Source organism: Salmo salar, chromosome 21 (assembly GCF_965601325.2).
Source record: "Salmo salar chromosome 21, fSalSal1, whole genome shotgun sequence".
NCBI lineage: Eukaryota > Metazoa > Chordata > Actinopteri > Salmoniformes > Salmonidae > Salmo > Salmo salar.
Genome location: NC_138311.1, coordinates 59,365,814 through 59,391,774, shown reverse-complemented (window position 1 = coordinate 59,391,774; position 25,961 = coordinate 59,365,814). Strand labels below are relative to the sequence as shown.

The window sequence follows — 25,961 nt, the reverse complement described above, 5'->3', positions numbered from 1 at the left end:
CTACGCCGGTGGCTTGACGGAGTTCGCGCCTGTCGGATGCATCTCTGCCTTGTCGTTTGTCATTATCCGACTGGCCGGTGTTGCCCGGAGCTCGCCCATCTGATAGCGGAGTCGAAGGAGCACAGTAAGAGGACGATGGCAATCATCGATGGTCGCATGTCACAAGCCGTGGAAGCCGAAGACAGAGGCCTCCCGCGAAGCAGTCTACACTCCCAACGAGAGGCCCGTAGCGGATACAAACAACTAATAGTTTTTCCGCACTGGAGCCTGATCGTCCTGCACCTTCGTCACTGGGAGTACCTGTGTCTGTCGCCACAGTGCCTACTCCTACGGTTTCGAAGTCGACGTCGGCAACCTTCCATCCCTGCTCTGGATTGCTTCTCCAACTGTCAGAGGACTGCATCAGGCGCCGGGAGCAACGGGCTCAAGTTATCCCGCCTCTCGCAGGTCCATAAAGGCTTCTCCGAATCCTGTGAAACGTGGGAGTGGGTTGATTTCCTCGTCCTTCTCGCCAGCCATGGTTTTGGGCAGTTCCATGGTAAGAAATGTGACCATTCCCAGTGCAAAAACAATGTCCCGTCCTGGAGCTCCAGTAAATGACATTACTAAGCTGGTCCTGAATGTACTACATCAGGACATGGACATTGATTCTATCCTAGTCCATGTGGGTTTTAATGACATTATGAAGGGCAGCTCTGAACAGTTGAAACTGAATTTCAAAGAGCTGGTTGACTCTCTGCTAAACACTAATAAAAGACCCGGCTGGGCCTAATATAGTGTATAAGAGGTCATACAATAAGTTTTGTAGTGATTCATATCTTGATGATGTAAATAATATTTGCTGATCTGTGGTGTGTAATGAGAAGCAACCAGACGCTGCACTTGACACATTTATGAAATTGCTTATTCCAGTTACTAATAAACCATTAAGAAAATGACTGTAAAAACTGTTAAATCCCTGTGGATTGATGAGGAATTGAAAAATGGTATGGTTGAGAGGGACGAGGCAAAAGGAACTGCAAATAGGTCTGGCAGCCCAACTGACTGGCAAAACGTACTGCAAATTGAGAAATCATGTGACTAAACTGAATAAAAATAAAATAAAACTACACTATGAAACAAAGATAAATGACATAGAGAATTATAATAAAAAGCTTTGGAGCATCTTAAATGAAATTTTGGGGAAAAAGGCAAACTCAGCTCCATCATTCATTGAATCAGATGCTCATTCATCACTAAAGCCACTGATATTACCAACTACTTTAATGACTTTTTATTGGTAAGATTATCAAACTTAGGGATGACATGCCAGCAACAAACACTGACACTACACATCCAACTATATCTGACCAAATTATGAAAGACAAGCATTGTAATTTTTAATTATGTAAAGTCAGTGTGGAAGAGGTGAAAAAATGATTGTTGTCTATCAACAATGACAAGCCACCGGGGTCTGACAACTTGGATGGAAAATTACTGAGGATGATAGCAGATGATATTGCCACTCCTATTTGCCACGTCTTCAATTTAAGCCTACTAGAGAGTGTGTACCCTCAGGCTTATAGGGAAGGACATTCAACCAGTACAGCACTTACACATATAACTGATGATTGGCTGAGAGAAATTGATGATAAAAAGATTGGGGGGGCTGTTTTGTTAGTCAAAAGCCGCATTGAAGTCTATTGATTATAGTCTGCTGCTGGAAAAACGTATGTGTTATGGCTTTACACCCCCTGCTATAATGGCTTTACACCCCCTGCTATAATGGCTTTACACCCCCTGCTATAATGTGGATAAAGAGTTACCTGTCTAACAGAACACAGAGGGTGTTCTTTAATGGAAGCCTCTCCCACATAATCCAGGTAGAATCAGGAGTTCTCCAGGGCAGCTCTTTAGGCCCCTTGCTTTTTTCAATCTTCACTAACAACATGCCACTGGCTTTGAGTAAAGCCAGCTACTACAGCGACTGAAATTACTGCAACACTTAACAAAGAATTACAGTTAGTTTCAGAGTGGGTGGCAAGGAATAACTTTGTCCTAAATATCTCTAAAACTAAAAGCATTGTATTTGGGACAAATCATTCACTAAACCCTAAACCTCAACTAAATTTTGCAATAAATAAAGTGTAAATTGAGCAAGTTGAGGTGACTAAACTGGTTGGAGTAACCCTGGATTGTAAACTGTCATGGTCAAAACATATTGATACAACAGTAGCTAAGATGGGGAGAAGTCTGTCCATAATAAAGCGCTGCTCTGCCTTCTTAACAGCACTATCAACAAGGCAGGTCCTACAGGCCCTAGTTTCTACCTTCTTAACAACACTATCAACAAGGCAGGTCCTACAGGCCCTAGTTTCTACCTTCTTAACAACACTATCAACAAGGCAGGTCCTACAGGCCCTAGTTTCTACCTTCTTAACAACACTATCAACAAGGCAGGTCCTACAGGCCCTAGTTTCTACCTTCTTAACAACACTATCAACCAGGCAGGTCCTACAGTCCCTAGTTTCTACCTTCTTAACAACACTATCAACAAGGCAGGTCCTACAGGCCCTAGTTTCTACCTTCTTAACAACACTATCAACAAGGCAGGTCCTACAGGCCCTAGTTTCTACCTTCTTAACAACACTATCAACAAGGCAGGTCCTACAGGCCCTAGTTTCTACCTTCTTAACAACACTATCAACAAGGCAGGTCCTACAGGCCCTAGTTTCTACCTTCTTCACAGCACTATCAACAAGGCAGGTCCTACAGGCCCTAGTTTCTACCTTCTTAACAACACTATCAACAAGGCAGGTCCTACAGGCCCTAGTTTCTACCTTCTTAACAACACTATCAACAAGGCAGGTCCTACAGGCCCTAGTTTCTACCTTCTTAACAACACTATCAACAAGGCAGGTCCTACAGGCCCTAGTTTCTACCTTCTTAACAACACTATCAACAAGGCAGGTCCTACAGGCCCTAGTTTCTACCTTCTTAACAGCACTATCAACAAGGCAGGTCCTACAGGCCCTAGTTTTGTCGCACCTGGACTATTCAGTAGTGTGGGCAGGTGCCACAAAAATGCTGGTCCTTGGATGTACACAGAGAGCTAACATTAATAATATGCATGTCAATCTCTCTTGGCTCAAAATGGAGGACAGATTGACTTCATCACTACTTGTATTTATGAGAGGTATTGACATGTTGAATGTACCGTCTGTTTAAACTACTGGCACACAGCTCAGACACCCATACATACCCCACAAGACATGCCACCAGAGGTCTGTTTAAACTACTGGCACACAGCTCAGACACCCCATCCATACCCCACAAGACATGCCACCAGAGGTCTCTTCACAGTCCCCAAGTCCAGAACAGACTATGGGAGGAGCACAGTACTACATAGAGCCATGACTACATGGAACTCTATTCCACATCAGGTAACTGATGCAAGCAGTAAAATTTGATAAAAATACACCTTATGGAACAGCAGGGACTGTGAAGCAACACAAACATAGGCACAGACACACAATAACATGGATATAATGGCCTTTCTCTTTTGCTGTTCAAAGATGATGGAACAAAAACTCATGTTTTTTCCTTTGTATTATCTTTAATCAGATCTAATGTGTTATACTCTCCTACATTCATTTCACATTTCTAAAAACTTCAAAGTGTTTCCTTTCAAATGGTACCAAGAATAATATGCGTAGCCTTGCTTCAGGTCCTGAGCTACAGACAGTTAGATGTCAATGTCCCCCAAGATCTCCAACAAAACGCAGTTTGACTGAGTCGTCAGTGTCTCATTACTAAACTCCATAAACTCCCCCGTAGGAGAGAGCTGGCTGTGGAGAAGAAGTATCCAGGTAACTACAAGCGTTCCCACCTGGTGCGTCCCATCGTCAGGCCCAACGCCGTAGAGAAATTCATCAAGAAGAAAGGCAGCATTTCCCACAAGACTGGGATGCCCCCTGCTAAGAGGTCAGAGCTCTCACTGTATAAAAGATGGGGGGAAATGGCATGTGTGGACAGGGTTTACCTCACCCTCGTACCATTTATTGTTCCTTGGCGAGTATGTTTGTATTGTTTTAGAAGCAGTGTTTGTATACTACTACTACTACTGACACACCACACCCTGACCTTTAACCTCTGACCCCCTCAAGGCCAGATCTGCTGCGTTCCGAAGGCATCCCCAGTGTGGAGGTGCTCCCATCCCCCTCGCCCCTCTCTGCCAGCCCCAAGGTTTCCACACCACCTGGCAAGCAGAGGTACCGCAGCAAGCCCCGGCATCGCCGTGCCAACAGCAAGGGTTCCCACAGCGACTTCCCCGGGGTTCTGAAGACCGGGCCTGGGGCGGAAGACCACTACCAGCACCAGCCTCCAGGGGAGCAGCACTACCATCATCCTGCCACCGGGTGTGCTGTCCAAGAGCACTACGAGCACCACCACCACCCTCCACCGCAGGGCCCTCTGCTGCCCCTGAAGAACAGAGAGGAAGCGGTGGTTAACTGTGCCAACAACCTGCGTTACTTCGGCCCGGCCGCGGCCCTGCGAAGCCCCCAGACAGACCACCTCCAACGCCGTCTGTCCGGCGCCAGCCCTGACCTCATCTCGACGGCCGTGGCGTCAGATTCACGCCAGCGCAGCATCTCTGTGTCAGGTCTCAGGGCTCCCAGAGGGAGGGGTGGGACACTGTGCCCCTGCTGCCAGGCACACCCCTTCCCAGGCTGCCTGCACTGCCAGGAGACCCCCCCGGCCCCCAGCCACCCAGAGCTGCCACATTACTCCCTGCTGTCCACCTGTGAGGGCTCGTCCCCCTCCCTGTCCAGAGTTCCTGACCCCACGGCAGAGGGAGAGCAGCAGGAGAAGCAAGATACAGCTCGGAAGAGCAGCTTACCCTCTGGAGCTGGCCTCCCACGCAACCTCAGGCCCCTCAGGAAGGTAAGACGGAGACAGAGAGACAGAGAGACAGAGACAGAGAGACAGAGACAGAGAGACACAGAGAGAGACAGAGACAGAGACAGAGAGAGAGACAGAGAGAGAGACAGAGAGAGAGCCAGAGAGAGAGAGAGAGAGAGAGACAGAGAGAGAGACAGAGAGAGAGACAGAGAGAGAGAGAGAGAGAGAGAGAGAGACAGAGAGAGAGACAGAGAGAGAGACAGAGAGACACAGAGAGACACAGAGAGAGAGACAGAGAGAGACAGAGAGAGAGACAGAGAGAGAGACAGAGAGAGAGACAGAGAGAGAGACAGAGACAGAGAGAGAGGAGAGTTTTACCTATTTCTAGGAGCATCAAAGGTGTAGTTATTAGTATAAATGCTGAGATTGCTCCCCCATCACTTCAGAGAATTGTACATTAGCAGAAGCCTGTCTGAATTCTTAAAGGGGATGAGGTGGTTCCTCTGTAGCCCAGTTCATTCACACGGCTGACTGTCTTAAAGGGGATGAAGTGGTTCCTCTGTAGCCCAGTTCATTCACACGGCTGACTGTCTTAAAGGGGATGAAGTGGTTCCTCTGTAGCCCAGTTCATTCACACGGCTGACTGTCTTAAAGGGGATGAGGTGGTTCCTCTGTAGCCCAGTTCATTCACACGGCTGACTGTCTTAAAGGGGATGAGGTGGTTCCTCTGTAGCCCAGTTCATTCACACGGCTGACTGTCTTAAAGGGGATGAGATGGTTCCTCTGTAGCCCAGTTCATTCACACGGCTGACTGTCTTAAAGGGGATGAGGTGGTTCCTCTGTAAACCAGTTTATTCACACGGCTGACTGTCTTAAAGGGGATGAAGTGGTTCCTCTGTTGCCCAGTTCATTCACACGGCTGACTGTCTTAAAGGGAATGAGGTGGTTCCTCTGTAGCCCAGTTCATTCACACGGCTGACTGTCTTAAAGGGGATGAAGTGGTTCCTCTGTAGCCCAGTTCATTCACACGGCTGACTGTCTTAAAGGGAATGAGGTGGTTCCTCTGTAAACCAGTTTATTCACACGGCTGACTGTCTTAAAGGGGATGAAGTGGTTCCTCTGTAGCCCAGTTCATTCACACGGCTGGCTGTCTTAAAGGGGATGAAGTGGTTCCTCTGTAGCCCAGTTCATTCACACGGCTGACTGTCTTAAAGGGGATGAAGTGGTTCCTCTGTAGCCCAGTTCATTCACACGGCTGACTGTCTTAAAGGGGATGAAGTGGTTCCTCTGTAGCCCAGTTCATTCACACGGCTGACTGTCTTAAAGGGGATGAGGTGGTTCCTCTGTAGCCCAGTTCATTCACACGGCTGACTGTCTTAAAGGGGATGAAGTGGTTCCTCTGTAGCCCAGTTCATTCACACGGCTGACTGTCTTAAAGGGGATGAGGTGGTTCCTCTGTAGCCCAGTTCATTCACACGGCTGACTGTCTTAAAGGGGATGAAGTGGTTCCTCTGTAGCCCAGTTCATTCACACGGCTGACTGTCTTAAAGGGGATGAAGTGGTTCCTCTGTAGCCCAGTTCATTCACACGGCTGACTGTCTTAAAGGGGATGAGGTGGTTCCTCTGTAGCCCAGTTCATTCACACGGCTGACTGTCTTAAAGGGGATGAAGTGGTTCCTCTGTAGCCCAGTTCATTCACACGGCTGACTGTCTTAAAGGGGATGAGGTGGTTCCTCTGTAGCCCAGTTCATTCACACGGCTGGCTGTCTTAAAGGGGATGAAGTGGTTCCTCTGTTGCCCAGTTCATTCACACGGCTGACTGTCTTAAAGGGGATGAGGTGGTTCCTCTGTAAACCAGTTTATTCACACGGCTGACTGTCTTAAAGGGGATGAGGTGGTTCCTCTGTTGCCCAGTTCATTCACACGGCTGACTGTCTTAAAGGGAATGAGGTGGTTCCTCTGTAGCCCAGTTCATTCACACGGCTGGCTGTCTTAAAGGGGATGAAGTGGTTCCTCTGTAGCCCAGTTCATTCACACGGCTGACTGTCTTAAAGGGGATGAGGTGGTTCCTCTGTAAACCAGTTTATTCACACGGCTGACTGTCTTAAAGGGGATGAGGTGGTTCCTCTGTAAACCAGTTCATTCACACGGCTGACTGTCTTAAAGGGGATGAGGTGGTTCCTCTGTAGCCCAGTTCATTCACACGGCTGACTGTCTTAAAGGGGATGAGGTGGTTCCTCTGTAGCCCAGTTCATTCACACGGCTGACTGTCTTAAAGGGGATGAGGTGGTTCCTCTGTAGCCCAGTTCATTCACACGGCTGACTGTCTTAAAGGGGATGAAGTGGTTCCTCTGTAGCCCAGTTCATTCACACGGCTGACTGTCTTAAAGGGGATGAGGTGGTTCCTCTGTGAACCAGTTTATTCACACGGCTGACTGTCTTAAAGGGGATGAGGTGGTTCCTCTGTAGCCCAGTTCATTCACACGGCTGACTGTCTTAAAGGGGATGAGTTGGTTCCTCTGTAGCCCAGTTCATTCACACGGCTGACTGTCTTAAAGGGGATGAGTTGGTTCCTCTGTAGCCCAGTTCATTCACACGGCTGACTGTCTTAAAGGGGATGAGGTGGTTCCCCTGTGAACCAGTTTATTCACACGGCTGACTGTCTTAAAGGGGATGAGGTGGTTCCCCTGTGAAGGAGGTTGGCCAGCCTCCTTCTAATGTCTAACTGTCTGTAATGTTTCGTCTCTCAGGCTGGTGATGAGTCATCAGAGGAGGAGGAGGGGGAGGTGGACAGCGAGGTGGAGTTTCCACGGAGACAGAGGTGAGAGGCTGATCCTCAAATGAATCGTTACTATAATTTGCATCGCTGCTCCTCAGCTCTTCATGGTCACAATCCTCCTCTAATGGCTTTTACCAGCTGACACATACAACTGGATTGATTTCTATCTAACAGTTGTCTTTTACGTTAAGGACCATATTACCACCGCACCGGCTGTTAAGGACCATATTACCACCGCACCGGCTGTTAAGGACCATATTACCACCACACCACACCGGCTGTTAAGGACCATATTACCACCACACCGGCTGTTAAGGACCATATTACCACCGCACCGGCTGTTAAGGACCATATTACCACCGCACCGGCTGTTAAGGACCATATTACCACCACACCGTCTGTTACGGACCATATTACCACCACACCACACCGGCTGTTAAGGACCATATTACCACCACACCGTCTGTTACGGACCATATTACCACCACACCACACCGGCTGTTAAGGACCATATTACCACCACACCGGCTGTTAAGGACCATATTACCACCACACCAGACCAGCTGTTAAGGACCATATTACCACCACACCGGCTGTTAAGGACCATATTACCACCACACCGGCTGTTAAGGACCATATTACCACCGCACCGGCTGTTAAGGACCATATTACCACCACACCACACCGGCTGTTAAGGACCATATTACCACCACACCAGACCAGCTGTTAAGGACCATATTACCATCACACCGGCTGTTAAGGACCATATTACCACCACACCGGCTGTTAAGGACCATATTACCACCACACCGGCTGTTAAGGACCATATTACCCACCGCGCCGGCTGTTAAGGACCATATTACCATCACACCGGCTGTTAAGGACCATATTACCACCACACCGGCTGTTAAGGACCATATTACCACCACACCGGCTGTTAAGGACCATATTACCACCACACCGGCTGTTAAGGACCATATTACCACCACACCGGCTGTTAAGGACCATATTACCACCACAACCGGCTGTTAAGGACCATATTACCACCGCACCAGACCAGCTGTTACGGGCCATATTACCACCAACACCGGCTGTTAAGGACCATATTACCACCGCACCGGCTGTTAAGGACCATATTACCACCACACCGGCTGTTAAGGACCATATTACCACCACACCGGCTGTTAAGGACCATATTACCACCGCGCTGGCTGTTAAGGACCATATTACCATCACACCGGCTGTTAAGGACCATATTACCACCACACCGGCTGTTAAGGACCATATTACCACCACACCGGCTGTTAAGGACCATATTACCACCGCGCCGGCTGTTAAGGACCATATTACCATCACACCGGCTGTTAAGGACCATATTACCACCACACCGGCTGTTAAGGACCATATTACCACCACACCGGCTGTTAAGGACCATATTACCACCACACCGGCTGTTAAGGACCATATTACCACCACACCGGCTGTTAAGGACCATATTACCACCACACCGGCTGTTAAGGACCATATTACCACCGCACCGGCTGTTAAGGACCATATTACCACCACACCACACCGGCTGTTAAGGACCATATTACCACCACACCAGACCAGCTGTTAAGGACCATATTACCATCACACCGGCTGTTAAGGACCATATTACCACCACACCGGCTGTTAAGGACCATATTACCACCACACCGGCTGTTAAGGACCATATTACCACCGCGCCGGCTGTTAAGGACCATATTACCATCACACCGGCTGTTAAGGACCATATTACCACCACACCGGCTGTTAAGGACCATATTACCACCACACCGGCTGTTAAGGACCATATTACCACCACACCGGCTGTTAAGGACCATATTACCACCACACCGGCTGTTAAGGACCATATTACCACCACACCGGCTGTTAAGGACCATATTACCACCGCACCAGACCAGCTGTTACGGGCCATATTACCACCACACCGGCTGTTAAGGACCATATTACCACCACACCGGCTGTTAAGGACCATATTACCACCACACCGGCTGTTAAGGACCATATTACCACCACACCGGCTGTTAAGGACCATATTACCACCACACCGGCTGTTAAGGACCATATTACCACCACACCGGCTGTTAAGGACCATATTACCACCGCGCCGGCTGTTAAGGACCATATTACCATCACACCGGCTGTTAAGGACCATATTACCACCACACCGGCTGTTAAGGACCATATTACCACCACACCGGCTGTTAAGGACCATATTACCACCACACCGGCTGTTAAGGACCATATTACCACCACACCGGCTGTTAAGGACCATATTACCACCGCACCAGACCAGCTGTTACGGGCCATATTACCACCACACCGGCTGTTAAGGACCATATTACCACCGCACCGGCTGTTAAGGACCATATTACCACCACACCGGCTGTTAAGGACCATATTACCACCACACCGGCTGTTAAGGACCATATTACCACCGCACCAGACCAGCTGTTACGGGCTAAACCTAACCCTAACCCTGTTTAGGTTTGGGGATTGTGCGGGATTAATGATACATTTTCTCTACGTTGTTTAGGTTAGTAGGTTTGTCTATTGTTGCATAGAGGTTTTCTTGGGCTGCGTCCCTACTCAGTTTACGGGCTCTTGCCTTTTTGGGATGTATTTCGCCCGGCCTGGCATTTTGGCATCTTTGGACCTGAATCTATTAAACGTGTTTTCACGGACCTTGGTCTCCTGCGCCTGACTTCACCCCTCCTTCTTATTTTGAGGATCGTGACAGATTGAGAAGGGGTCAAATACTTATTTCCCTCATTAAAATGCAAATTAATTTTATAACATTTTTGACATGCATTTTCTGGATTTTTTTGTTGTTATTCTGTCTCTCACTGTTCAAATAAACCTACCATTAAAATTATAGACTGATCATTTCTTTGTCAGTGGGCAAACGTACAAAATCAGCAGGGGATCAAATACTTTTTCCCCCTCACTGTATAAGCACATTTTTATAATATTTCATGTTGCTAAAACGCTCTCCGTTCCAATTTAATTGGATTTATTAGTCTGTTTAAAAGGTAGGTGTTCCACAGGTCTGCATCAGTGGCTTGTTGGCTGCGTGGAAGCTGGAGATGCTGAATGTATTTATGTTAATTGTGGTCAAAAACCGTGAGACCTGCTGTTACTTGTATGACAATCACCAGCTGATAAAATGTAATGACTGCTACAGCCCTAATTATTATTGATATGTATTTACTCTCTCTCTCTCCTCCTCTCTCTCCCTCTCTCTCTCTCCCTCTCTCCTCCACTCTCTCTCCCTCTCTGTCTCTCTCCCTCTCCTCTTCTCTCTCTCTCCCTCTCTCCTCTGTCTCTCTCTCTCTCTGTCTCTCTCACTCTCTCTCTGTCTTTCTGTATGTCTCTCTCTCCCTCCCTCCTCCTCTCTCTCTCTCTCCCTCTCTCCTCCTCTCTCTCTCCCTCTCTGTCTCTCTCCCTCTCTCCTCCTCTCTCTCTCTCCCTCTCTCCTCCTCTCTCTCCCTCTCTGTCTCTCTCCCTCTCTCCTCCGCTGTCTCTCTCCCTCTCTCCTCTGTCTCTCTCTCTCTCTCTGTCTCCCTCTCTCTCTGTCTCTCTCACTCTCTCTCTGTCTCTCTGTATGTCTCTCTCTCCCTCTCTCCTCTTCTCTCTCTCTCCCTCTCTCCTCCTCTCTCTCCCTCTCTGTCTCTCTCCCTCTCTCTCTCTCCCTCTCTCCTCTGTCTCTCTCTCTCTCCTCCCCTCTCTCTCCCTCTCTCTCCCTCTCTCCTCCTCTCTCTCTCTGTCTCTCTCTGTCTCTCTCTTCTCTCCCTCTCTCTCCTCTCTCTCTCTCTCTCTCTCTCCCTCTCTCTCCTCTCTCTCTCTCTCTCTCCCTCTCTCTCTCCTCCTCTCTCTCTCTCTCCCTCTCTCCTCCTCTCGCTCTCTCTGTCTCTCTCTTCTCTCCCTCTCTCTCCTCTCTCTCTCTCTCTCTCCCTCTCTCTCCTCTCTCTCTCTCTCTCTCTCTCTCTCCCTCTCTCTCTCCTCCTCTCTCTCTCTCTCCCTCTCTCCTCCTCTCGCTCTCTCTGTCTCTCTCTGTCCTCTCTCTCCCTCTCTCTCCTCCTCTCTCTCCCTCTCTCCTCCCCTCTCTCTCTCTCTCTCTCTCCCTCTCTCTCCTCTCTCTCTCTCTCTCCCTCTCTCTCCTCTCTCTCTCTCTCTCTCCCTCTCTCTCTCCTCCTCTCTCTCTCTCTCCCTCTCTCCTCCTCTCGCTCTCTCTGTCTCTCTCTTCTCTCCCTCTCTCTCCTCTCTCTCTCTCTCTCTCCCTCTCTCTCCTCTCTCTCTCTCTCTCTCTCTCCCTCTCTCTCTCCTCCTCTCTCTCTCTCTCCCTCTCTCCTCCTCTCGCTCTCTCTGTCTCTCTCTGTCCTCTCTCTCCCTCTCTCTCCTCCTCTCTCTCCCTCTCTCCTCCCCTCTCTCTCTCTCTCTCTCTCCTCTCTCTCTCCTCCCTCTCTCCTCTCTCCTCTCTCTCTGTCTCGTTTGTTTCCTCAGAACCCGCTGCACTTTGACTCTGACTGTGATTCCTCTGATGCGGACTGTTCTGATGCCACCATCAAGAACAACCATCCTGGCGCACGCACCTCCTGGTGATCAGCCTGGAATATCCCGTCTGCCTGGAAAAACTCTGAGCCCCAGGACCCTACAGGGCCATAGCAACGCCCCTGCAATAGCTCCTCCCCCTTTCCTGTCTGCATAGCAACCCCCCCCCCGACAACCTAAGCAGGGATCCCTTTATGAATGGTATTAGGTATATATAGACAGTAGATAGATGATTGTGTAACAGTTTGAGGGAAAAATCAGGAACTCTGTAAAACAACAACAAACCTGTTAATTGTAAGATACTGGTGAGGATGATGATGATGATGAAGAGGATGCATTGCGGCTTGGACCAGCCAGAGACTATAAACTAACCAGTGGGTAACAGTGACTGTGTTACTGTAGGGCTGGGCAGGGTGTCGCTGCACTGGGACTGTCAGTATTCCGAGAACGGTACTGTCAGTATTCCAGAATGGGACTGTCAGTACTCCAGAATGGGACTGTCAGTACTCCAGAATGGGACTGTCAGTATTCCAGAATGGGACTGTCAGTATTCCAGAATGGGACTGTCAGTACTCCAGAATGGGACTGTCAGTATTCCAGAATGGGACTGTCAGTATTCCAGAACAGTACTGTCAGTACTCCAGAATGGGACTGTCAGTATTCCAGAATGGGACTGTCAGTATTCCAGAATGGGACTGTCAGTATTCCAGAATGGGACTCAGTATTCCAGAATGGGACTGTCAGTATTCCAGAATGGGACTGTCAGTACTCCAGAATGGGACTGTCAGTATTCCAGAACAGTACTGTCAGTACTCCAGAATGGGACTGTCAGTATTCCAGAATGGGACTGTCAGTACTCCAGAATGGGACTGTCAGTATTCCAGAATGGGACTGTCAGTATTCCAGAATGGGACTGTCAGTATTCCAGAGTGAGACTCAGTATTCCAGAATGGGACTGTCAGTATTCCAGAATGGGACTGTCAGTACTCCAGAATGGGACTGTCAGTATTCCAGAACAGTACTGTCAGTATTCCAGAACAGTACTGTCAGTATTCCAGAACAGTACTGTCAGTATTCCAGAATGGGACTGTCAGTATTCCAGAACAGTACTGTCAGTATTCCAGAATGGGACTGTCAGTATTCCAGAACAGTACTGTCAGTATTCCAGAATGGGACTGTCAGTACTCCAGAATGGGACTGTCAGTATTCCAGAATGGGACTGTCAGTACTCCAGAATGGGACTGTCAGTATTCCAGAATGGGACTGTCAGTATTCCAGAATGGGACTGTCAGTATTCCAGAGTGAGACTCAGTATTCCAGAATGGGACTGTCAGTATTCCAGAATGGGACTGTCAGTATTCCAGAATGGGACTGTCAGTACTCCAGAATGGGACTGTCAGTATTCCAGAACAGTACTGTCAGTATTCCAGAATGGGACTGTCAGTATTCCAGAACAGTACTGTCAGTATTCCAGAATGGGACTGTCAGTATTCCAGAACAGTACTGTCAGTATTCCAGAATGGGACTGTCAGTATTCCAGAACAGTACTGTCAGTATTCCAGAATGGGACTGTCAGTACTCCAGAATGGGACTGTCAGTATTCCAGAATGGGACTGTCAGTATTCCAGAATGGGACTGTCAGTATTCCAGAATGGGACTGTCAGTATACCACAGACCCAGACATGATTCTAATTGTGTGAATTGAACGTCAGAACACAAAGCCCAGCCCCCCACCAACCATCACTGTCTCTGTAACTGTCTGACTAGTCCAGTATGATATAACCTACCTGCTAAACCATGACTTTACAGATGAATCAGGACTGTAACCCGAACACCCAGCCCAGTGGGACACAGACATGGGCAAACAACGTCTAAACACCAGCATGAAACAACAGCCCAACCATAAACCAACCATGTCCCAACCATAAACCAACCATGTCCCAACCATAAACCAACCATGTCCCAACCATAAACCAACGGTGGTCCCAAACATCAGGGATCCATTTCAACACAGATGGTTGGTTGGTTGGGAGATGGTTGATACAACGTTGGTTGGTTGGTTGGTTGGGAGATGGTTGATACAACGTTGGTTGGTTGGTTGGGAGATGATTGATACAACGTTGGTTGTGAACCAGTACCTGGAAGAGATGAGATCTCCTGACGCTCAGGATCCTTCAATTCAAAGTCCCATTAACGAGCTCTGCAAACGTTATAACATCAAAGTATGGAGTTTCTCAGAGTAACTATCATCATTACTGCCATTCTGCACGGGAATGTACTGTCCAAAACAAAACTGGTTCACAACCATCTCCCAACCAACCATCTGTGTTGAAATGGATCCATGCAAGCAGAACTTCATCACCTCAGCATTATCTGTTTGGCTTGTAATATAACAGACTACCCAGAAGTCTGCATGACTCAAAAAAAAAGTAGCAGAAAAGCACAAGAGTATTTAGTTCTCTCCCAAGCTAGCCGGTTCAACCTGGCTACAGAGAAGCCTCCGGAATCAAGTATCTCAGTTTCGAAACCTGTCCTGCATCATAGCACCTGTATGTCTCAGCATCCTCATGTATGCTCTTTCTGGACCAAGACTGGATCAATAAGGTTACCATGTATTATCTCTGTTGGTATGTTGTTGAATGGCACAGTGGACCAGGGAGAAGTCTTGGACTCGAGTTGGGTGTAATAACTAACTAACTAGGTAGAAAGGTTTAACATAGTTTCCACTAAAGGTGCAGTATCCCCGTTTTATCAGGCCCCTTGACTCTCCGTTTGGTTCATGTCTTTCAGCAGGGCTGTTCATCTCGCATTGGTGCTTGATATGCTATGTTATGGTCTGATAGAGGGGACAGTAGACACCAAACTGAATGGTGTTACAGAGGGGAGAGTAGACACCAAACTGAATGGTGTTACAGAGGGGAGAGTAGACACCAAACTGAATGGTGTTACAGAGGGGAGAGTAGACACCAAACTGAATGGTGTTACAGAGGGGAGAGTAGACACCAAACTGAATGGTGTTACAGAGGGGAGAGTAGACACCAAACTGAATGGTGTTACAGAGGGGAGAGTACGACACCAAACTGAATGGTGTTACAGAGGGGAGAGTAGACACCAAACTGAATGGTGTGACAGAGGGGAGAGTAGACACCAAACTGAATGGTGTTACAGAGGGGAGAGTAGACACCAAACTGAATGGTGTTACAGAGGGGAGAGTAGACACCAAACTGAATGGTGTTACAGAGGGGAGAGTAGACACCAAACTGAATGGTGTTACAGAGGGGACAGTAGACACCAAACTGAATGGTGTGACAGAGGGGAGAGTAGAGGCACAGTCAGACACCAGACTGAATGGAACCACTGTCTAGCCGGCTGGACATATAGTTAGTGGCAGACAGACAGGCTTTTTAAATAGCTATATTTTTAAACTGTGAGAAGTTTTCATAAATGACGCCAACTTGGTAAAGTACTTCTTGCCTTTGCTGGTTTGATGCTCAGGTTTTCAGCTGAAGATAGAGTGTTGTTTTAGTGTTCTGTACTGTAACATTCTAATGTTCTGTACTGTAACATTCTAATGTTCTGTTCTGTAACATTCTAATGTTCTGTACTGTACTGTAACATTCTAATGTTCTGTACTGTAACATTCTAGTGTTCTGTTCTGTAACATTCTAATGTTCTGTACTGTAACATTCTAATGTTCTGTCTGTAACATTCTAATGTTCTGTTCTGTAACATTCTAATGTTCTGTACTGTACTGTAACATTCTAATGTTCTGTACTGTAACATTCTAGTGTTCTGTTCTGTAACATTCTAATGTTCTGTACTGTAACATTCTAATGTTCTGTACTGTAACATTCTATGTTCCATACTGTAACATTCTAATGTTCTGTGATGTAACATTCTAATGTACTGTTCTGTAACATTCTAATGTTCTGTACTGTAACATTCTAATGTTCTGTACTGTAACATTATAATGTTCTGTACTGTAACATTCTAATGTTCTGTACTATAACATTATAATGTTCTGTACTGTAACATTCTAATGTTCTGTAGTGTAACATTCTAATGTTCTGTACTGTACTGTAACATTATAATGTTCTGTTCTGTAACATTCTAATGTTCTGTACTGTACTGTAACATTATAATGTTCTGTACTGTAACATTCTAATGTTCTGTTCTGTAACATTCTAATGTTCTGTTCTGTACTGTAACATTCTAATGTTCTGTACTGTAACATTCTAATGTTCTGTAACATTCTAATGTTCTGTACTATAACATTCTAATGTTCTGTACTGTAACATTCTAATGTTCTGTACTGTACTGTAACATTCTAGTGTTCTGTACTGTAACATTCTAGTGTTCTGTTCTGTAACATTCTAATGTTCTGTACTGTAACATTCTAATGTTCTGTTCTGTAACATTCTAATGTACTGTACTGTAACATTCTAGTGTTCTGTTCTGTAACATTCTAATGTACTGTACTGTAACATTCTAGTGTTCTGTTCTGTAACATTCTAATGTACTGTACTGTAACATTCTAGTGTTCTGTTCTGTAACATTCTAATGTTCTGTTCTGTAACATTCTAATGTACTGTACTGTAACATTCTAGTGTTCTGTACTGTAACATTCTAGTGTTCTGTTCTGTAACATTCTAATGTTCTGTACTGTAACATTCTAATGTTCTGTTCTGTAACATTCTAATGTACTGTACTGTAACATTCTAGTGTTCTGTTCTGTAACATTCTAATGTTCTGTTCTGTAACATTCTAATGTACTGTACTGTAACATTCTAGTGTTCTGTTCTGTAACATTCTAATGTACTGTACTGTAACATTCTAGTGTTCTGTTCTGTAACATTCTAATGTAATGTACTGTAACATTCTAGTGTTCTGTTCTGTAACATTCTAGTGTACTGTACTGTAACAGTATAATGTACTGTTCTGTAACATTCTAATGTACTGTACTGTAACAGTATAATGTACTGTACTAGAGTGGTGTTTCATAACCGGCTCCGTTCCATACTGCATCCCAAATGGCGCCCTATTCCCTATATAGTGCCACTGGTCAACAGTATATAGGGAATAGGGCGCCATTTGGGACGAACTCATTTTATAATTTAGAAGACCAGCGGTCAGATAGGATTATAATTTGTCTCATCTCATCGCAGTCTTCCTTAGTACTAGTGACACTTCGTTTGTGTCGTCCTCTTTTAAAAGGGATACTGCATCTTGTGTGACTAGTAACACTAAAATCATTTTACCTTTACCTTTATTTTACCTTTACCTGTATGTGTTTCAGTGTCTGTGTAAAGCATGTTTATATTATTAGATTATGGCCAGTCAGGGTTTTAAGTCAAACATCTGTACGAAACATCGTCTTACATTAAATTAAAAATGGAGATCAGATGGCTCACATTTCGAATTACAAGGCAGAGACACCGAGATCACAGATCACAGAACAGTCTGCTGCTCTTGGTCTGATGCGACCTCATCTAAATGTTAGTAGGTAGCAGAGCCATATACAGAGAGAGTCGGGCCAGCTTTTAGAACCGGCGCCGTGTTGCTGCCATTCTGTTTATCCGTTCATGGCCATCATTTGGATTCTAATTTTCATTCAGGACGTTCAGACTCAGTAAGTCTCCTTGACCTCATTTGTGATTATGAAATATGAAACTTTTTGGGGCGACAAAACAAACCCAGCCAAGGCATCGTGTAAACAAACCCAGACAAGACATCATGTAAACAAACCCAGGCAAGACATCATGTAAACAAACCCAGACAAGACATCATGTAAACAAACCCAGACAAGACATCGTGTAAACAAACCCAGGCAAGACATCATGTAAACAAACCCAGGCAAGACATCATGTAAACAAACCTAGACAAGACATCGTGTAAACAAACCCAGGCAAGACATCATGTAAACAAACCCAGGCAAGACATCGTGTAAACAAACCCAGACAAGACATCATGTAAACAAACCCAGGCAAGACATCATGTAAACAAACCCAGGCAAGGCATCGTGTAAACAAACCCAGACAAGACATCATGTAAACAAACCCAGGCAAGACATCATGTAAACAAACCCAGGCAAGGCATCGTGTAAACAAACCCAGACAAGACATCATGTAAACAAACCCAGGCAAGACATCGTGTAAACAAACCCAGACAAGACATCATGTAAACAAACCCAGGCAAGACATCATGTAAACAAACCCAGACAAGACATCGTGTAAACAAACCCAGACAAGACATCATGTAAACAAACCCAGGCAAGACATAATGTAAAAAATAAACAGGTATCAAACAGCTGGGCCGGCTTCCCCTTCACTAGTCAGTATCATACAGCTGGGCCAGCCTCCCCTTCACTAGTCAGTATCATACAGCTGGGCCGGCTTCCCCTTCACTAGTCAGTATCATACAGCTGGGCCAGCCTCCCCTTCACTAGTCAGTATCATACAGCTGGGCCAGCCTCCCCTTCACTAGTCAGTATCATACAGCTGGGCCGGCTTCCCCTTCACTAGTCAGTATCATACAGCTGGGCCAGCCTCCCCTTCACTAGTCAGTATCATACAGCTGGGCCGGCTTCCCCTTCACTAGTCAGTATCATACATCTGGGCCGGCTTCCCCTTCACTAGTCAGTATCATACAGCTGGGCCAGCCTCCCCTTCACTAGTCAGTATCATACAGCTGGGCCGGCTTCCCCTTCACTAGTCAGTATCATACATCTGGGCCGGCTTCCCCTTCACTAGTCAGTATCATACAGCTGGGCCGGCTTCCCCTTCACTAGTCAGTATCATACAGCTGGGCCGGCCTCCCTTCACTAGTCAGTATCATACAGCTGGGCCAGCCTTCCCCTTCACTAGTCAGTATCATACAGCTGGGCCGGCTTCCCCTTCACTAGTCAGTATCATACAGCTGGGCCAGCCTCCCTTCACTAGTCAGTATCATACAGCTGGGCCGGCTTCCCCTTCACTAGTCAGTATCATACAGCTGGGCCGGCTTCCCCTTCACTAGTCAGTATCATACAGCTGGGCCGGCTTCCCCTTCACTAGTCAGTATCATACAGCTGGGCCGGCTTCCCTTCACTAGTCAGTATCATACAGCTGGGCCAGCCTCCCCTTCACTAGTCAGTATCATACAGCTGGGCCGGCTTCCCCTTCACTAGTCAGTATCATACAGCTGGGCCAGCCTCCCCTTTTATTTAACCTTTATTAAACCAGGCAAGTCAGTTAACCTGTTGAGGACAGACGTTCCGCTAGCGGAACCCCTAGCCAACAGCCAATGGGATCGCACGGCGCGAAATACAAAACCAACTAAAATACCAAAATTCTATTTTCTCAAACAATCAACTATTTTACACCATTTTAAAGATAAGACTCTCGTTAATCTAACCACATTGTCCGATTTCAAAAAGGCTTTACAGCGAAAGCAAAACATTAGATTATGTTAGGAGAGTACATAGACACAAATAATCACACAGCCATTTTCCAAGCAAGCATATATGTCACATAAACCCAAACCACAGCTAAATGCAGCACTAATCTTTGATGATCTTCATCAGATGACAGTCCTAGGACATTATGTTATACAATACATGCATGTTTTGTTCAATCAAGTTAATATTTATATCAAATAACAGCTTTTTTCATTAGCATGTGACGTTCAGAACTAGCATACCCACCGAAAACATCCGGTGAATTTACTAAACTACTCATGATAAACGTTGACAAAATACACAACAATTATTTTAAGAATTATAGATACAGAACTCCTTTATGCAATCGCTATGTCCGATTTTAAAATAGCTTTTCGGCGAAAGCACATTTTGCAATATTCTGAGTACATAGCTCGGCCATCACGGCTAGCTATTTTGACATCCGCCAACTTCGGGGTCACCTAAACTCAGAATTACTATTAGAAAAATTGGATTACCTTTGCTGTTCTTCGTCAGAATGCACTCCCAGGACTTCTACTTCAACAACAAATGTTGTTTTGGTTCCAAATAATCCATAGTTATATCCAAATACCTCCGTTTTGTTCGTGCGTTCAGGTCACTATCCGAAGGGTAACGCGCGAGCGCATTTCGTGACAAAAAATGTCAAAATATTCCATTACCGTACTTAGAAGCATGTCAAACGCTGTTTAAAATCAATTTTTATGCTATTTTTCTCGTAAAATAGCGATAATATTCCAACCGGGCAACGTTGTATTCATTCAAAGAGAGAAAGAAAAACATGGCAAGTTCTCGTGACCGCGCATCTCCAGTCTCACTGTCCCCAGGCTGACCACTTACAAACTCTGCTCCTATACTTTGCCCAGAGACAGCAGACACCCCATTCCACTTTCTGGTGGCTTTAGAGAGCCAATGGAAGCCTAAGAAAGTGTCACGTTACAGCACAGATGCTGTAATTTCGATAGAGATGTAACAGAAGGACAACAAATTGTCAGACAGGGCACTTCCTGCATGGAATCTTCTCAGGTTTTGGCCTGCCATATAAGTTCTGTTATACTCACAGACACCATTCAAACAGTTTTAGAAACTTTATAGTGTTTTCTATCCAAATCTACTAATTATATGCATATTCTAGTTTCTGGGCAGGAGTAGTAACCAGATTAAATCGGGTATGTTTTTTATCTGGCCGTGAAAATACTGCCCCCTATCCCAAAGAAGTTAAGAACAAATTCATATTTACATTGACAGCCTACCGGGGAACAGTGGGTTAACTGCCTTGTTCAGGGGCAGAACGACAATTTTTTTTACCTTGTCAGCTCGGGGATTCGATCCAGCAAACAACCTTTCGGTTACTGGCTCAACACTCTAACCACTAGGCTACCTGCTCTAACCACTAGGCTACCTGCTCTAACCACTAGGCTACCTGCTCTAACCACTAGGCTACCTGCTCTAACCACTAGGCTACCTGCCGCCCCTCCACTCTAACCACTAGGCTACCTGCTCTAACCACTAGGCTACCTGCCGCCCAATCAGTCAGTATCATACAGCTGGTGTTCTCGTTTGCTTGCAGCCTACAACAAGCTTGCAGGTTAGTCTGCTCTTTAAAAATGACAATTTACAAGTGGAGTCTAGCTATGGACGTTCCAGCAGTAAAATATCATTCTAAGCAACAGGAGGTCCGTTATCTGCTTGATCTCAAGCAGTGCAAACACTTGCCTGACAAAGTCGACCCTCAGCGACCATCGGGTTGAATAAATTCGCCATTAGAAAAGTTGCGAAAATAAACTCCACATCCAAGAGGAAAACAATTACATCAACCAGCTAGCAACTCCAGCAAAGTTTGCAAACATTTATTTTTCTATAGGCTAATCACCCACTGGTATGCTATGCACATTTGCAAGCAATCGTGTGTTGATCTGTTTGCTAGCTAGCGAGCTTGCTTCACTTACCAGTAGACAGAGCTGGCTTTTGTGATTATTATCAGTGGTGGAAAAAGTACCAAAATTGTCCTACTTGAGTAAAAGTAAAGATATCTTAATAGAAAATGACTAAAGTAAAAGTGAAATTCACCCGGTAAAATACTACTTGAGGAAAAGTCTTAAAGTATTTGTTTTTAAATGTACTGAAGGATCAAAAGTAAGAGTATACATTACCAGTCAAAAGTTTAGACACCTACTCATTCCAGGGTTTTTCTTTATTTTTTACTATTTTCTACATTGTAGAATAATAGTGGAGACATCAAAACTATGAAATAACACATATGGAATCATGTAGTAACCAAAAAAGTGCTAAACAAATCAAAATATATTTTATATAAAGTTGCCACCCTTTGCCTTGATGACAGCTTTGTACACTCTTGGCATTCTCTCAACCAGCTTCATGAGGAATGCTTTTCCAACAGTCTTGAAGGAGTTCCCACATATGCTGAGCACTTGTTGGCTGCTTTTCCTTCACTCTGCGGTCCAACTCATCCCAAACCATCTCAGTTGGGTAGAGGTCAGGTGTTTGTGGAGGCCAGGTCATCTGATGCAGCACTCCATCACTCTCCTTCTTGGTCAAACAGCCCTTACACAGCCTGGAGGTGTGTTGGGTCATTGTCCTGTTGAACAACAAATGATAGTCCCCCTAAACCCAGACCAGATGGGATGGCGGATCGCTGCAGAATGTTGTGGTAGCCTGCTGGTTAAGTGTGCCTTGAATCCTAAATAAATCACCCACAGTGTCACCAGCAAAGCACCCCCACATCATCACACCTCCTCCTCCATGCTTCACGGTGGGAACCACACATGCGGAGATCATCCATTCACCTACTCTGCGTCTCAAAAAGACAAAAATCTCAAATCTGGACTCATCATACCAAGGAACAGATTTCCACCAGTCTAATGTCCATTGCTCGTGTTTCTTGGCCCAAGCAAGTCTCTTCCCCACATTGGTGTCCTTTAGTAGTGGTTTCTTTGCAGCAATTCAACCATGAAGGCCTGATTCACACAGTCTCCTCTGATGTTGAGATGTGTCTGTTACCTGAACTCTGTGAAGCATTTATTTGGGCTGCAATCTGAGGTGCAGTTAACTCTAATGAACTTATCCTCTACAGCAGAGGTAACTCTGGGTCTTCCTTTGCTGTGGCGGTCCTCATGAGAGCCAGTTTCATCATAGCGCTTGACGGTTTCTGCGACTGCACTTGAAGAAACTTTCAAAGTTCTTGAAATTCTCCAGATTGACTGACCTTCATGTCTTAAAGTAATGATGGACTGTCAAAGTGGTATTTTACCAAATAGTGCTATCTTCTGTATACCCATCCCTACCTTGTCACAACACAACTGATTGGCTCAAACGCATTATCTTTTCACAAGGCACACCTGTTAATTGAAATGCATTCCAGGTGACTGCCTCATGAAGCTGGTTGATAGAATGCCAAGAGTGTCTAAATCTAAAATCTAAAATATATTTGGATTTGTTTAAAAAAAAAAAATGGGGTACTACATGATTCCATATGTGTTATTTCATAGTTTTGATGTCTTCACTATTATTCTACAAGACAAACCCTGGAATGAGTTGGTGTGTCCAAATGTTTGATTGGTACTGTAAATAATTTCAATTTCCTTATATTAAGCAAACCAGACGGCACGATTATCTTGTTTTTTTTATTTACGAATAGCCAGCAGCACACTCCAACACTTGGACAATTATTTACAAACAAAGTATTTGTGTTTAGTGATTCCACCAGATCAGGGGCAGTAGGGATGACCAGGGATGTTCTCTGTTTAGTGAGTCCTCCAGATCAGAGGCAGTAGGGATGACCAGGGATGTTCTCTGTTTAGTGAGTCCTCCAGATCAGAGGCAGTAGAGATGACCAGGGATGTTCTCTTGATAAGTGTGTGAATTGGACCATTTTCCTGTCGAGTACTTTTGGGTGTCAGGGAAAATGTATGGAGTACATTAGAAAAAAAGTACATTATTTTCTTCAGGAATTTAGTGAAATAAAAGGAAAAGTTAAAATATAAATAGTAAAGTAAAGTACAGATACCCCCCAAAAAAACTACTTAAGTAGTACTTTAAAGTATTTTTACTACTTTACACCACTGATTATTATCCATAGTGTCCATCATTCTGCTGGCACTGGTCGTGCTGAGAAGTCTGAAATATAGTCCGACCTGCAAGTGGCTTCACTAGTAAAATATTCTCAATCCCTTTTGAGAATGAAAAAGGCCCACAATTCCAGTTTTCAAGCTCAAACTAACAAACGTCAAAGAAACGACAAGAATCCACCAGTGTTTTTCAAATCTGGGATCCTGCGTATCGTCAGCTGTTTTGCACAGACAGGCAGGAGACAATATTATTAGCTGTTACGACGTGCACTTGTCTGCTAAATTACACGATTATTCTGTGTCACTCAACTCTCATTCATGAGTCTTGTTTGTACTGAGAGGGGTATAGCTAGATATGTTAATGTGTTCGCTGTAATCGTGGATGGAGACGGACAGATAGAACCTGGTAGAACAAATGATCAATAAGCCTAATTCATCATAATTATCTGTAGAAATCTGACCTGATCAATAAGCCTAATTCATCATAATTATCTGTAGAAATCTGACCTGATCAATAACCCTAATTCATCATAATTATCTGTAGAAATCTGACCTGATCGATAAGCCTAATTCATCATAATTATCTGTAGAAATCTGACCTGATCGATAACCCTAATTCATCATAATTATCTGTAGAAATCTGACCTGATCAATAAGCCTAATTCATCATAATTATCTGTAGAAATCTGTCCTGATCAATAAGCCTAATTCATCATAAATATCTGTAGAAATCTGACCTGATCGATAACCCTAATTCATCATAATTATCTGTAGAAATCTGACCTGATCAATAAGCCTAATTCATCATAATTATCTGTAGAAATCTGTCCTGATCAATAAGCCTAATTCATCATAATTATCTGTAGAAATCTGACCTGCAATTTATAAACAAAATTGCTGTAGTTATAATTCGTAAAACTTTCATTTGTATTACTTTGAAGGGATCCAAATGGCAAATGAATCTATACATTTCTACATATATTAAACCAGGGTGGAAAAAAAGTAACATTTTATTTAGGACTTACTGAGTCTGGCTTTAAAATTAAGAAAAATGCCATGATCTGCTATTGGTCAATATTGCCCATGGTGAGCTACCATGGCTGCCATATGGAATTGTAAGGGATAATGTAACGAGGGGCTATGCATTCTCTGGTAAATATTGAAGGGCGTGGAAGGTGTGGCATAGAGTCCTGAGTTGATTATCTCTTTTGTACCATGGCTATAATTTAACACATTTACCACTAGAAATGCGTTCGTTTAGGACTCCCGAGTGGCGCAGCGGTCTAAGGCACTGCATCTCAGTGTAAGAAGCAGTCCCTACAGTCCCTGGTTCAAATCCAGGCTGTATTCCCATCTGGTCCGTGATTAGAAGTCCCATAGGGTGGCACACAATTGGCCCAGCATCGTCCGGGTTTGGCCCGGGGTAGGAACAAAACAAAAACTAGTCAGGACCCAGTGGTCAATGGCTAACTGGTACCCTAGTCCCTACAAATAAGAGTTTGTTCTTTAACTGACTTGCCTAGTTAAAGAAAAGTTCAATAAAAAATAAGGTAGAAATGGGTTTAACGTCAATTTACTAGATACTGTAGTTGCCGGGGCTAACCAAACTGTCAGTTTTGTTATTATGAAAATCTAATTCAACAATACCAAAACTGTTTTCAATTCCCACTTTCTCTTTCAAATGCAGCTCAAACAAAACATGTAAAAATGAACTATAGCCATTGAATTCTACCGTGCTGATATACCGTGCGTTATTGGGAAATAATACACACTCTAGAATGCCCTTCAAGCCAACCGGAAACGAGTATTCAACAATGCCATGGTATAATGGATTGTAGTGTCATGTAAATGCTTCATAATGCAGAAACCTCAATGTCCTAACTATCTAAACACATGACTCTGGTAGCTAGTCCTCCTGTCCTGTCCTGTCCTGTCCTGTCCTGTCCTGTCCTGTCCTGTCCTGTCCTGTCCTGTCCTGTCCTGTCTGTGTATAAACCATCTACTGATATTGTATGAACTCTTGACCTGTAGTATGTTCTGACCCCTGTCACATGACCAGGGTCAGAGCCTCAGCTATGGGCCACTGTCCCTGATCAGGTGACTGGGGGGACACGGTAATGATGTGAGAATTGAAGGATCGATCAAACCCTACTAGGGATGAAGA

The 25,961-nt window shown here is 45.0% G+C and overlaps 1 protein-coding gene across 1 annotated transcript in view; it reads left to right on the top strand.

The window, feature by feature from the left end:
* Positions 1-7,721, top strand: part of LOC106582565 (mitogen-activated protein kinase kinase kinase 13) — a 34,307-nt gene extending 26,586 nt beyond the window's left edge. Inside the window, exons 8-10 of the mRNA XM_082967275.1 lie at positions 3,817-3,963; positions 4,146-4,923; positions 7,632-7,721. Coding sequence (XP_082823401.1) covers positions 3,817-3,963; positions 4,146-4,923; positions 7,632-7,706 — 1,000 coding nt within the window. The 3' untranslated portion in view covers positions 7,707-7,721. The remainder of the gene's footprint in view (positions 1-3,816; positions 3,964-4,145; positions 4,924-7,631) is intronic.
* Positions 7,722-25,961: the final 18,240 nt, after the last annotated feature.